The sequence below is a fragment of the Egretta garzetta genome, unplaced genomic scaffold (assembly GCF_000687185.1).
Source record: "Egretta garzetta isolate BGI_Z169 unplaced genomic scaffold, ASM68718v1 scaffold629, whole genome shotgun sequence".
NCBI classification, from domain to species: Eukaryota; Metazoa; Chordata; class Aves; order Pelecaniformes; family Ardeidae; genus Egretta; species Egretta garzetta.
The window spans coordinates 379878-394678 of NW_009260785.1; the positions used below are offsets into that span (position 1 = coordinate 379878).

The 14801-nt window shown below is 40.6% G+C and overlaps 1 protein-coding gene across 1 annotated transcript in view; it reads left to right on the forward strand.

The window, feature by feature from the left end:
* BZW2 (basic leucine zipper and W2 domains 2) overlaps positions 1-13542 on the forward strand; it is a 35841-nt gene extending 22299 nt beyond the window's left edge. Inside the window, 5 exon segments of the mRNA XM_009646393.2 lie at positions 1-19; positions 508-654; positions 4420-4558; positions 11324-11446; positions 13105-13542. The exon segment at positions 1-19 is cut by the window's left edge and continues 10 nt beyond it. Coding sequence (XP_009644688.1) covers positions 1-19; positions 508-654; positions 4420-4558; positions 11324-11446; positions 13105-13133 — 457 coding nt within the window. The 3' untranslated portion in view covers positions 13134-13542.
* Positions 13543-14801: the final 1259 nt, after the last annotated feature.

Below are 14801 nucleotides of genomic sequence, written 5' to 3' on the forward strand. Positions count from 1 at the left end.
GGAATGCCCAATTAAAGAGGTAAAGAGTGGTTTTTTACAACTTCTGTTTATATAATAATAGTCAAAGACTTAAATCAGCAGTAGGTACAGAAGAACAGATGTGAGCACCTCACAGATTTCCTCTGTTTTTCTTTAAATTGTTTTGATTTATTCATCAGTTCACACTGTGCTTAAGACTAAAGCAACAAAACATCCTCTGGATTTACAAGTGCAGCTGACTATGGGGTTTGGGTTTTTTTGTTCAGTTGTACTTGATGAGAATGTATTTCATTTAACTGCATTAACTGTTAGGCTGGAGGGGAGGGACAAAACTTGTCAAGTAATAGTAGTGTTGCTAAATAAAAACATGCTAAATGCTTCCTTTTTATTATTCTTGTTCTAATTTTGTTTCTTATCACTTCTATATCATGGTGTTATTTGTAAATAACTGCAAGTATATGGTAAGTCAGCATTGTTTCTGGTTGACTGGAAATGTTGCTTAAGACAGCAGTTTATTTCTTGCACCAGGTAGTACTTTATGTAAAAGAGGAAATGAAAAGAAATGAGCTGCCAGAGCCAGCAGTGATCGGTCTCCTGTGGACCTGTGTCATGAATGCTGTGGAATGGAACAAGAAAGAAGAGTTGGTTGCAGAGCAAGCCCTCAAACATCTAAAGGTGCGTGCGTGGGTGAAGAGGCAAGTGCTGCTGTGAATTAACAGAATACATTCTACATCTGTCAAGTTTTTCCCTGTTTAAATCAAAGAGATTTAGAGTTTTGAGGGCTGACACTGAGCACACCAAGCATTGTGTATAGTCCTGAGGCATACAATGCAGAGAAGCAGGGCAAACGGAGGTGGTCACAGCCTGAGCACCTCTGCGTGGCACTTTCTCAGTGAGCTGGATCCTGAGAGGGTCCTTGCCTTGGGGACAATGCTAAGCAAATTCTGAGACTCAGCTCTGCTCAGATCTGACTAGTAAGCCTGCAGGAGCTGCCTTTGCAATGTCTTTGCCAGAAGCAAAGAAGTTTTGGGACCATGGTGAGGTGGCACCTGTGCTGGCTTTTTACAGAGCTGGTTAGATCCAGGCAGGACTGCTGAGCTCAGAATCTGTGAAATGGTTGTTGCTGATGTTGACTGTGGGAGCTGGATACTCAGCAACTTTTCGACTAATAAGCTAGGAGCTGGCTTGAAAGCATTTGCACTGTATAGTGAGGTTGCTCTCTGATCCAGGTACTGTCCTTGTGGATGAGAGAAAGATGGGCTGTAGTTTGCTAAGTAATGACAGATTGCAGTATCACAGTTACACGTTGGTACAAAAACTCTTATGACCTTGGAGTGGCAAAAACCCCAAAACATAAAAACAATGCAGAGGCATCAGAGTCATTGCTATGGTTGGTATTCCTCATCTAAGTCTGAAGGAATTGTGTGGTGCAAGACACTTGAACTGAGAACAGAGACAGAGAGGCTTTTCAGCAGAATTAGTCCTTTTAAACTGGTAAAGCATGAGCAAGAGAGTACTCCCTTATAGCCAGGGCTGCAAAGATTTGCCCTAGGACAGAAGCAATTTGTACTTCATGGTAAAATGGATCTTAAACTTGATCTGAATTCCTTTCTTCATATTGGATGCCTCTCCATACTTGGAGATCCCACATTGGTTTAGCTCCTACTACTGCTGTCCTTTCACCTGAATTTGGTTTCCCAATCAGTCATCCTAGAAATGTAGTCACTTAGGATCTTGTGTAGTCTTTGATGGTAAAACTGAATGCCTTGAAGTCTTCTCAAGTGACCCAAATAGCAGTAGAAAGACGAGATAGTTTCCTGAAAGATAGACATTGGTTTTTCTTGTTCTTTTGATGTAAAAATTGACCATATCTCTGAGTTGTAACAGAATATTCATTGAGCTAGTACTGCAGGGCAAATTAACACACACTTTTTGGAGTATTTAAACATTGGGAAAAGAGAAAAGTAGCTGGCTTGTACAATTATTGTTGACTAGGTGCTTAGTCCTGTGCATCTCGCTGACCCAAGCCATCAGTTGTGTATGTAGCCCCCCTGAACTAGGTAAGGCATCTTGCTTATATAAGACAAGCATCTTTCTAGCTACATCTGCTGTCTGAAACCAGAATTATATGGGGTATTTACTATTTGCACTTACAGGTAAGATTTTAGCAGAAGCAGAAGAAATAGAAATTTAAGCTTTGCTAGCTGCTGCTTTACATTCCAGTGTTCAAAAATTAATAGCATTGTGGCTTCCTAAAAATGTTCAGAAATGAAGAGCTGATGGGTGGCTTCCTAATGGAGGTGGTGGGCAGCCACAAACCCGTAAATGCCATGTGTGGCAGGGCTGGCACGAGCTGAACTCAGGAGGAGACAGGGCAAGCTGTTAAACCCTGAGTCTTACAGGATAAGCTCTTCATCATCCCAGTAACCTCACTATGACACTGGGGCTTGACTGCAAGGCCACCTCCAGTGCGGAGAAGAGACTTACCCTGTGGGTGGGGAGAATCCTCCCAGACATTTCGTGCCACAGGCAAGGCTGTGGTGTGAGCTTCATCACACTGCAGCTGGTGATCCACTGCTACCTAACCTGAGGTGAATAAAAATAATGCCACCAAGCTCAGCCAGCAATGGGAGGAAGCTAATTTTATGGTTCCTTAGTCAGTGAGACACTTGTGAAAAATTTCAAGTCTGTACCAGTTAAGGAGTGAGAGAGGAATGTGAAGGGAGTCAGTCGGATGTGGCAAAATGAGGGTATCTTCTAAACCGAAAAGATAGGATTTTTTTTTTTTAATACATTACTTAACGCTTATAGGCAGCAGCACTTCACAGACCTGTGGATGGCAGTGGGTTCTGCCGATGCTGTTAAATAAATTAATTGCAATAGATACTGCCCTGCCTCCCTGCAACTTGGCCTAGATACCAGCAGGATGCTTCAAAGGCTGAAAGGGGAAAAAGAGGGAGTCTTGTTAGCCAAAGCCTGCACGAGTTTTGCTCTGCTTTTACCCAAACAGTAACGTTTTTTCTAAAGATGTGGCTATACCTGCCAGAAGTGGAAAAGCTCAGCCTCTGGTGTTAGCTACATCTAGTGATTTATTATAGGTACCTTGTAAGGAAGTTTCTTCCAAAAGTAACACTACTGTCTGCCTGCCTACCTGCTCTTGTTACGGTTGCTGTGTGATTTCTTGATAATTATTTAGCAAAAGGCATTCTGGAGCAACTTTTCATATTTCAGTCAGTTTTCATGTGTTTTAATAGTTTTTTCCATGGGTCATGTTGAGTAAAACCCTCAGGATTTAGCCCGTTGCAAAGAAGTCCTGAAGGGTATGTACTTTTGAATGTATCCATCAGTGCTGCTGGTGATGGGTGGTTTGTTACCTGACCGCATCCATCAGCAGCCCTGGTCGCACAGACCAGAACTCTGTGGTATCAGGCCATTGCAAATCCAGCTGAAAAATGCCAGGCTGACAGTGTTACTGAAAATGATGCAGAAAGCCTGAGCTGAGCAGTGGGGAACAATTTAAGTAGTAACCTTAATATATATTTGGCCAGGGGCTCTTGAAACATTAAGGGTAATTTGTATTCCTTCAGCTCTGAAAAATGCTATTAATATTACCTTAAATTTAAGATTGCAATCTTAGCTGGACTCACTACAAGCTAAGAGGAAAGAGAATTGGAAAGATATGGATATAAACACTGTAGTTTTTAAGGAAGGAGTGAACAGGATATGGTCCTTTGATGTGATTTTTGTATTTTAAGGTCTGAAATTAGAGAAAAAAAATCATGACAAAAAAGGTTTTGCTTTATCTTTTATTATATTAACAAACTCCAGGAAAAGACAACAAAATGTACTGCTACTGTCTTGTCAGAATAAAGTTAGCAGTTCATCCTGTGCTTTGAAAACAGTTCTGTTCACCAAAGCAAAGGTTATCATGATACTCTGATGGTGATAATGAGAAAAAATAATGACACTTGATCACAGTTAACCTGGAGTAATTTAATTTAATTCAATTCCTTGGGACTTCTGAAACCTCTGAAAGTACAGATTTGTATTTTCATGTGCTTCATCTTTGGATGTCTTATATTACGAACATCAGTAAAGCATCACTTCTGAATCAGCAGCATGATACCTTGTGAAATGTTTGAAGAGCAGTATTCCAAGATGTGGCCTTTATAAATTGATTTTACAGAATTCAGTATCTCTAAGTAGTACTGAGTTTTAGCTCACAGCATGCAGTACGTCTTACAAAAGCTCATGGGTATTTATGTACATGCATTGTATGTGTTTAAGTAAATGCAATTGGCAAGTAAATGTAAGGGTTCAGTGAAATAGATTTTCAGGGATAAAATTCATGATGAACACATTAAACATTTATTTTATTTTTTTTTATTTATTTTCAGTATATTGACGTGCATTTTGTTTTCTACCCTGCCTTTCTTTCAGCAATATGCCCCCCTGCTTGCTGTGTTCAGCACTCAAGGCCAGTCAGAGTTGATTCTTCTCCAGAAGGTGCAGGAGTACTGTTATGACAACATCCACTTCATGAAAGCCTTTCAGAAGATAGTGGTACTCTTTTATAAAGGTAAAAGTCTATATCCACTGTCATATACTGTGCATGGGTTCTCTGTGCCAACCGCTCACCTACCATGTAGTAGGAAACAGATGTTCTCTGGGTATTGCATATGAGAAGGTTGTGTTGGAGTTGAATACTGAAATACCTTACGCTTTGGTAATTCAAAGGAGCATGCGGCAGCAGGAAAAGCCGAAACAAGTCCACCCTTCTCCCTCTGTTGCGTTTATCCCGTAGTCAAGAAACATGAGCATATCCAAGCATCGTCCACAGTCTGTTCAAGTGCAGAATAGTTCTTATGTAAAACCAGTTCTAGGAAGACATTTCTATAAATTCCTGGCAGATTTTAAAGGTAGATTAGACCTTGGTTTTAAGAAACCTTGAAAGTGCAAACCCTCATGGCAGGAAGATTTTTCAGGGGTGGCTTTTTAAAATTTTTGTTACTCCCTCCCTGCCAGAAGGATCTTTCCTCATTCTTCTTTACCTTTTCCTTTCCCCGCCAGTTTCTTGCAGGTGCCATAGATTGAGGGATTTAATTTTTATTGTGAATTTTACTTCTTCACAAGTTTATTCTGATCGGGTTGTCATAGAGACTAATGGTCTTGCACTGCGTGTGATGGGTGGGTGCCAAACAGTTTGTTCTGACATTCTTGCTATAAATAGTTGAAGGAGAAAAATCAGCAGGAGTAGAAACCCAGTATTGATCTCTGTTCACCCTGTTGTGTCCAGGTACGTGTTCAAGGCAAACAAATTCAGACTGTTAAAATAATTTCATGGATTCAGACAGCAGAAGTGAATCATGTGGATTTATTTCCGTCCATGTGTCAATATGGCATGGCCTCATTGATCAAATGGTCATTATCCTTCTGCCCTCAAATTCTGCAATATGTGAACACTATTAATGACTGAGAACAAACGTGAAACTGCAGCCTGCAGCAAGCACTTTATTCCATTTTCTTTGGAAAAGAAAATTCACTTTGGACTTGGTGAATGAGCATTGTAACTGCTGTGCACTCAGGCCATAAGCGATGGTTAAACCAGAAATAGTCTTGTGTAGGATTCCCTTCAAAACTTGTGTAAATTCTTCACTGCATTAGCCTGCAAAAGCAACCCTGACACTCCAAAGTATTTTAAAAAAAGAAAACAAATCGCTTAATTGTACATTAAACTTAACATGCTCCAAGAACCCAGTTCCCATCTACTCCGCTCACCCCACATGCTCTTATTCTGACTCTGGAGATGTACTCGGGCAGACTTGTTAGGAGGGGTAAGAAGACTTCAGCCTCAGCACTACAGGTGCCACAACATTGTTTAGGGTTCATATGATGTCTAGGAGAGTGTTTGGAGCTATTGTATGGCCTGTTGGTGGAAGCCATGAGTTCAGCATGTCCTGCCTGTGTAACACTCACCATGCCTGTATTCCTGCCCAGAATATTTCAGGCAGGCATGCCATGCCGGAGCACCTGCCTCTCTGCCATCTGATGCAGTCACACAGCGGCACAGCTGCCAGCCCTTCCCGGCCCCATTTAGGCTGAAGCTGGCTCTGCCCTGTTTGGGCAGACTTACTGCTTCCTACCAGCAACTGCTCGCCTGGCTTTACAGCCACTAGCCGTAGGGTCCTTGTGAGCACTGGACACAGTAACAAAGACATCAGTTCCATCTATTTAAGGCAGCTTTGGAGTTAAACTGTGTCTGTTAGGTGAGGAGATGCTACTGCATTAACGGGCAAAGATTCTGGGAGTGCTAGTCCTCCAATTCCTCTTTCTCCCACGTGATGTTATCGAGCTCTAACAGCTCATGGCTTTGGCTTGTCCATGCTGTCTGTCTCTGCTTCATTTCAGTGCTGGTAGAGCTCACCCTTTCCTTCTCCCCAGTTCATACCTCTATAAGTATATATATATATATATCATACTGTATAAGTAGAAACAAGCCATCAGGTCTTTTTAGAGATGTACACTTTATTGTAGCTAAGTTGCTGATGACAGCATATCTTCTGTTTCCTAATAGTCAAGGAAGACAGCCCCCAAAAGCTGTTACTGGCTATGTCAGTGGTGAGGGAACAGCAGACATCTGTGTTCCCATTTCTGCTGTGCTTCAAGTGTACCCTGCACAGGATCTGAAGAGGTTTCAGGGTACCTAATGAACAACTTCTAGTGGCAAATAAAGGCATCTGAAGTATCTGTGGATGGGCAGACTGAAATGCAGCTATCTACCAGTGTGAATGTGGACAGTTTATTGCTTCTTACTCATTATGAGGGAGTGCTTTCTGGGCATGAAGATAGTCATCAGTGATGATAGGTACCAAATGCCACTCATGCTTTGGCAAATTTAGTTGTATGACTACTCTCAACAGCATATCAAACATCTTGCATTTAAATCCTTCCCATATTTCCATCATAAAATAGCCCTCAGATTACTTTCCTGGGAATTACCTGGGAATACCTAAATATATTAAGAGGAATGGTGGAGTTTATTAGCACCTAGAAGATCTTGAAAACCTGTGGTGTTTAGGGTTTTTTTATTCTGTCTCTAAACAAGGAGGAATATCCACTTCTCCCCCAATGAAAGCCCAACTCTCGTTTTGCCTTACATGGTAGCAGCTTCTTAGCAGCTTCTAGGTACAATCTGCAAAAGCAGTTCTGTAGTCACTTAAAGCTTGTTGACATTATTACTACTATGTCTTTGTGTTCCTGGTACAAGAAAAATAAGCTGTCCAGTTCTGTACTGATCCCTGGCCATGATGTTGCTTCTCTGGTTATCACTTAAAGTAGGTGCAATTGTAAATCTGCCAGCTGCATTTTGACCAATAATCTAAAAGCCAGTTGCAAAATAAGAATTACTAAATGGTCCTGAGTGACACCTAATAAGTTTGCCAGCCTCCTTGCTAGTTATGCTTGCACTGTAAGATGTATGTTGTTTTTTAGTCCATTCCATGTTGCAATGTTTCCCTTAATTGTGGGTAAGATAAGCATTGTTGTTACTGCATTACATGCTATATATCATATAGGAGGAAATGGCCTCAGGTTGTGTCGGGGGAGGTTTCAATTGGATGTCAGGACAAATTTCTTTACTGAAAGAGTGGTCAAGTATTGGAACAGGCTGCCCAGAGAGGTGGTGGAGTCACCATCCCTGGAGGTGTTCAAAAAACCTGCAGATGTGGCACTTTGGGACATGGTTTAGTAGGCATGGTGGTATTGAGTTGACAGTTGGACTTGATCTTGGAGGTCTTTTCCAACCTTAATGAGTCTATGGTACTCACTTGCAGAATCTCCTTCTTTCAGTCTGGAAATTTCAAATGTGAAATTGTGATGCCATTGAAATTAATAACCATTCTTTTCATGAAGATCAGAATTTCACCCTTGGAACAGCAAACACCCTTAGCAGACACAGAGCTTCTGTGTAATTTTGCAGTAGAGCTGAAGATATTTACAAAATGAAAAAAAAAAAAAAAAAATCACAGGTACATATGAAGTAGTACTCTGGTTTGCGGCAGCATAATGAGGCCTGAGAGGTACTCTTTTGCAGTACGGAGATATTGCAACCAAAAGATGCAGGCTGTCTTCTCAAACACTACAGGAATCCTGCGCTTAGAAGAACTGAATCTTCAGGTTCCACTTGATACGCGGGGTTTGCTTTTGATGGAACACAATTATCTTTTAATATCTTCATTACTCAAGCACTTTCTTTCGGTACTGGATGCAAAATTTTCCTAGCAAAAAGAAATATGCCATAAAGACTGTAAGTGTCCTGTGGGTGACATTCCTTGTATTGAAAGAGCCCTTGCCTTAAGGCCATGTCCTCCCAACTGAGTTAGCTGCAATAGAGTTGAATTTTGCAGATTGATTGACTGTGGGGGCAGCTGACAGGCTGTGCTTTTCCCTTTACTGCCGATGGCTATGCAGTTTGAGTTGAAAGCAGAAATTCATTCAAACTGGGTGATTTAGTACAAAGCTGAGACCTGAACTTCAAGTAACTTTCCAGTTAACCCTGCAGTAAAGACACTGGGCTCTTCAGTCTCTCTGCTCTGCAGCTTCTCCCTTTCATGAGGGATGTCCCCAGAGGCTCTGGCTGTGGGCGGTTTGAGCAGCAGTTGGCTGCACCTGCAGGAAAACCAGCTCTCTTGGGCTGACATCACCTGGGACTGCAGTGAAAATGATGTGCACACACCCACGAACCACAGTGTTCAGCTTCAGCCATTAAAGTATATCTATAATCAACTTTAATGAGGAATAACTATATATATACAAAATGAATCATTCCCTTCCTCCTCCAGATACCACCACCACCCCCCCACCCCCCACCCCCCGGTGTTCCCATTGCTTCAAAGCAACCTAGAGGTATGATTAACTACACCCTGTCCTGCGTGATTGTTTAATTGAGCATCTCTGTGCTGACAGGAGAATATCATCTCTTATGAGCACTGGAGGCATGAATGTATTACAAATAATATTGCTCAGAAATGAAAGGAGAGTTGCAGTTGTCCTTTTTGTAGTTGAATGCTTTCTGTTCTTCTCTGTTAGTGTAGGAGGCTTCTTGCTATGGAGTTATATACAGGCAAATTTTTCATCCACCTGACTTGAGAATGTTTTAATCTTCGAGGCACACAGTGAGATTGAATGCTGCCGTTATCAGGTTTGGGGTTTTGGGGAGGGAGGGAGAAGTCCCCCCTTCCTCTTTGGCAAAAAACCCATTGCTTACAGTCTGCAAATCATAAAACTATACTTAAATCCTGTTACTCTTGGACTGAGAGATACACGCCTACCTGGAGGCACTTCCTTGTACAGTGTCGTAGTATGGACTGTAATGCAGCCACAGGTTTCTGCAGCTTCATGGTTTTAAATGTCCACAACACCCAAACACCCAAGAGCTAGCTTGAGCTGGGGAGGGGGTTGCTCTACTTTTTTTTTTTTTTTTTTTTTTTTTTTCCCTCTCCGAAATCTCTCCTGATTTCTTTGCCTGTCCCTAAGGATCACAGTGTCATGTCACACACCCTGAGTAATTCTGCATATGTAGTTGTGTGAACTTCAGGACTCTGTGTTGAACATAAGTTTTTTACATGCAGGGATTAAACAGCAGTTTCATGAGGATCCATGTGAACTATTTTCACGTTTGCTAAATGAAAATCCCGATTTGTTAAATGCTGTAATGCAATTGTACTGCTGCTAAAGACTACTGGCAGGTATTTAATGCAACATGTTTGAAACTTCTTTCTTAGCTCCAGTGTTTCTGGTACATTGGAGAAAAAGTTCATTGTGGTGAGTTGTGATTTCAGGAAGAAATGTCTTCCTATGCCGCTTGTAGGGCTCACTAAGCACAACTTTCTATGTACTGAAAAAAGCCCAGAGCCAGCACGGTCCTGTTTTCCCTGTTTTTTCAACTTCCTGTCAGTTGCAGCAAACTGCAGAAGAGGCTTTATTTTTGAAAAGCGTCAGAGAGAAAAGGTAACTTCCAGTCACACGCACTCACTAAATTCCAAATTTTCAGGGACGCTTCATATTCAATTGCTGTTGATTGTCTTGGGATAGTTTTGATCAAGTTCAAATGTATCCCTGGTTGCTTCCATCTGTTTATTATTCAACAGCATATGTGAAATGTGTCCCCTCTGTCTCATTTGATCAGATGCTTTGGGGTTTTGGTGTCATCTATTTCAGTTTGCCTTCTTCCCTGCCCTGTCGCATCTGCTATAACCTTTAGGCTGAAGCAGAAGGTGATGGCTGGGGTCGGCGCTTCGGCAAGCGAATACCCAGTGGGTGGGACAGCACCAAGGAGCTCAAGGAAGCAGTGAAGAACTTGACAGAAATGTGTTGATTTTGCAGAGCAAGGGAGGGTAGTTTGCTCAAAGACAAAAAGAATGGAAATTCTAATGAGATGTAGAAAGCTGTCTTTAGTCTTTTTATAGAACAAATACAGTTGGATTTTTTTGTTCTTGCCTCTTGCATTACATAACTGCCAAAATGCCATTGTGGATCCCAGATTTTGCCTCCACAGCCATCAATTACTGAGATTTTTGGCTTGGCTGGATCACAGGAGCTTTGTTCCTGGGGCTAGAGGTCTGTTGCTAGACCTAAATTTGCATCTGTTGGAAACAATAAGTGTCCTTGCTGTTTGTTAGGATTTCTTTATTCTGAATCTCACTCAGCCTCACATTCCCTCACTGACAGCTATTTTGTTCTTGATGCTTGACAGAAAAATGTCAGCTGTGCTGTCCATCTGAGCCGGTCCCTTAAAATGGGTGGTCTGAATAGTGGCCTTAAAACTTATTAGCTAAAAACAATATAAAACCTTTAGGGGAAAAATGATTGCAAAAAATCCCTGCTGGCTGTCTTTTAACTGTTCAGTGAGGAGGTGTCTGTCACTTAAGATTTCTAGAATCATGCACAATTCTGTGATCCAACAGCAAGAAAAAGCATGGTATTTCTTATTCTGGTAACTTCTAAGATGTGCAGACTGATTTTTTTTTTTTTTTTTTTTTCCCAAGCATCTTATGTGGTATATTTAAAGTAGATGAATAGAACCATCATTCACAGCAGCACAATATTTGGTACTTTATTTTAAGCCTAATAAGTTACACATTCTATTGCATCTGGAATCCCTTATATGCCTCAGATACTCTGTAGTTGTAGCCTAACATAGGTCATGCAAAGCTTGTTCCACTGCAATCTTATTAACGGGTTTTTTTATGCTGCCTTTAAAAAAATTCTTTATTCCCTCATGTTCAAAATCTTCTAACTTCTAAAAAATAAATTGATTTTTTACAAACACTGATCTGTATTTCAGCTGATGTTCTGAGTGAAGAAGCTATCCTCAAGTGGTATAAAGAAGCACATGTTGCTAAAGGCAAAAGTGTTTTCCTTGACCAGATGAAGAAATTTGTGGAGTGGCTGCAAAACGCTGAAGAAGGTACAGATTCATTTAAAGAAATATGGTAGTCTCTTGGCAAATCAAATTTATTTTTCCAGATTTCAGTTGTACCAGGCATATGAAGTATACAGACTTAGAATAGAAAAACAGCAGGGGTGACTGCTCCGAATTGTTTCCAGTCATGCCTGAGCCTAACACTACTTGCTGCTTTTTAATGTTCGTGGTGTCCTTGTGAAGTCCTTAAGCCATCAGGTACCACTTGTCTGTAGATAAATTCTTTTAAGCTTCTGCAGGGAGGAACACTGCACTGATGACAGCGTGAAGTACCTTGGTGTTTAGCATGTGCAACCTAAGAGTTTTCTGTATCAGTGCCTTTTCTGCTATTATCATCTGTACTAGTACATGAATATAGCCTGCCTGTGCCGCTGCAGTTGAAATTGCTTTTAGCTGAATGATGAGGCTAAGATATGTGGTCTGTATCTACTGCTTTAAAACAGTTTCTTTAGCCCTTAACTTTGTTTTTCTTGTGTCCTGTATAGGAAAATGCTTTGGTTTGTACTGAATAGATAAGTTATCTTTTTTGCATGGAAAAGGAATTCCACCTCAAATTGGGAAGAACAATCCATGTGCAATAGATAGGGATATAATTATTAGTGTTCACTTGCATCCATTTAATGTAATTGGGTTTAGAAACTTGGAGGGAATATGTGGTAATGCTAAGGAGCAGATTAGACTGCGGCAATTCACGTGTGCAGGGAGCAGTATAAAAATGGTAGCTCCTTTCACAGTAGAGACTTTGGACTAGCAATCTTGGTCTAATTAAGCATTTTTTTCCCCTTTTAATCTTCTGCTTGTATGCCTTTCTTGTTGCTCTTTATTTTTATCCTTTCCTGCATGTCCCCTCTGCCAGATGTCCTTAATTACGAAGTCCAGTACAAACAGAGACAAAATGTTACTGTAGGAACATGTAGACCATGTTTGCTCTGAGAAATCTGATCTAATGTGTAATATTTGTTGGCAGCAAGCCCTTTCCTGTCAGGTGAACACAGACAGAAATAAAGTATGATGCAAAGTAGCTTTAGGTGACAAAAATACTGTGTATGTTCCTACTTTATAATTTACTTCTACTTTTCTTACTTCTACTTCTCTTCCTACTTCTGAATTACTTTCATCTTATGCTATACAAATCATAAAAAATTTTGTTTGTACAGATTTCATACCTGCTGTAGGGTAACACCACAGATGCCTTTCTAGATAGGCTGGATGATGATGGTGATTGATATTTGCAGAGCAAATAGTTTAAAGGGTGCTTCCTGGATGATAGCAGTACAGCCTACTCCTAGAGATTAGAAGAGCAAGCAAATAATGCTGATCCTTTATTAAACTGAGCTCAGGTACTCATTGCATGGCTCTGCAGATAAGGACCAGAATAATTCTTAGTGATCTGGTTAAAATTGGAGTGGCAGATCTGTAGATGAAGAGCTCCACAGTGGAGGGTAGCAGAGTAGATCTTCGTCTTCTGAAGCTGTGCATTTCTTTCTGGTTTACTCTGTTTAATCTGCCAACCTTTCCTAGGCAGCACTAGGTGTGATGAAAACTTCCATTTGAATTTTGGAAGGATATCTTGTTATTTTTATAGAATTACTCACATCACTGTCCTTGTGCAACCTACATGAAGTGTTTTCCTTCTCTTCTAGAGTCGGAGTCTGAAGGGGAGGAGAACTGAGACGGTTCAACAAAGCACAGTCTCAATCTAGGTTAATGCCAAATGCGCTTGGGAATGCCGTACTGTTCAAGCAAAGAGGCTTTACTTCAGTGTCATACAGAAAACTATAGGCTAGGCTTTCCTTTTGTTTAGAAGAATAAAGGTTTTTAATGGAGCCCTGAGGCATTAGATGCTTTACTTGGGACTCTACCTCTGGCTCATTGTACACTAACTTAGGCAAAGACATTCAGCAAGGAGCCATATAGAAAAAGTGAAATGAAATACTTATGGACTCCTTTTTATTAATGGTCTTTTTCAGGTACTATGGTATATGAACACTCCAATTTCTGTTTATAGAACTGTTTGGTCTGTGTTTGTAGCTCAATATTGGCTTGTGTATGTGATTTGACACCACCACATTTTTTTGAATAAATGGCTTTTATATCTTAGTTGTTGTGGTGTTAGTGTATATGTTTTCTAGATTTGATTTGCCAAAGTTTTTATGATTCTTGAAGTGAAAATTATACAAGAATGTCACTTAATCACAAGATCAGCATCTGTAGTTAATTGGGATCACTGTTTAATCTTTATTGCTGTATTTCCATATAACTTTGGACAGATTAACCAGATTCTATAGCAAATGTTAGTTAATTCAATTTATTAATTCAGAGAAAATGTACAGGAACAAAGCTGCAGAGTCCCAATTTTGCATGTACAAAAGTGATGTAAATGATAAGTACAGTAATATGCTGTTCTCGGTTCAGACTACACTCAGTTATTGGTGATGGCTAAATTTCACAAGAAAAAACCTCATTTTTTGAAGCATTAGCTTCAAAACATGCATGATAAGTCATTACACGAGAAATCAGAAATTTATTGACATCAGCATGATGTTACAATTAGATATTTGACTGAAATACGTAAGTGAATATACAAACTTCTCAAGACCCATCCCACCTTCTCTAATATTCCCCTTGTGCCTTGATGTGATGCCACTTACAATTCCAGTGCCTGGGACCTGGTTAGGATGCTGCATAAATAAAGCCAATGTGCGGGCTTGTACATGCATCCAAGTCTCAAAACCCAAGTCCAGGGCAAGAGCTCTGTCATTGTGGGAATACTCAGCCAGCACTCAGGATCAGATTTCCTGGAATCCTGTGTTATGCCTCATGGATGTGAACTCAACAGCAAAGGTCCAGTGCAGCACCACCTCCTGACTTACACTTTTTTTTTTTTTCCACACAGCAGTTGATCAGGTAACAGTTGCTGCCATTTTATTTCTCACAGGTCCAGTCACTTTGGAAGTAGTCGCCTGCCCCACTCCCCCCTGCTTTGTTGTCCATGCCTCTGACTGTGCTGGTGGCCCAGAATGACTAGGGCAGAGAGTCAGCTTGCTGATACATCACACCACACCAGTTCATCTTCTCTTTAAGAATATGTTACATAAAAGCACTCTGCATCCTTCCCTTTAAACATAGAGTTAAATCCACATGAAATATGAGTGATTGGACTAGTAAGGCCTAATTAGGAAAGACAGGCTTGTATTCTTAGGGGGGGAAGCATGAAAGAGCATAATTAACTAATGAAGCAGTGTCTTTTTGTCATTAGAAACCAATAAGCTAACAGATAGAAAAACTTGTTCTATGGAAAAGTCAACTCTTCATACAAACCACAGATCATATGATTTTA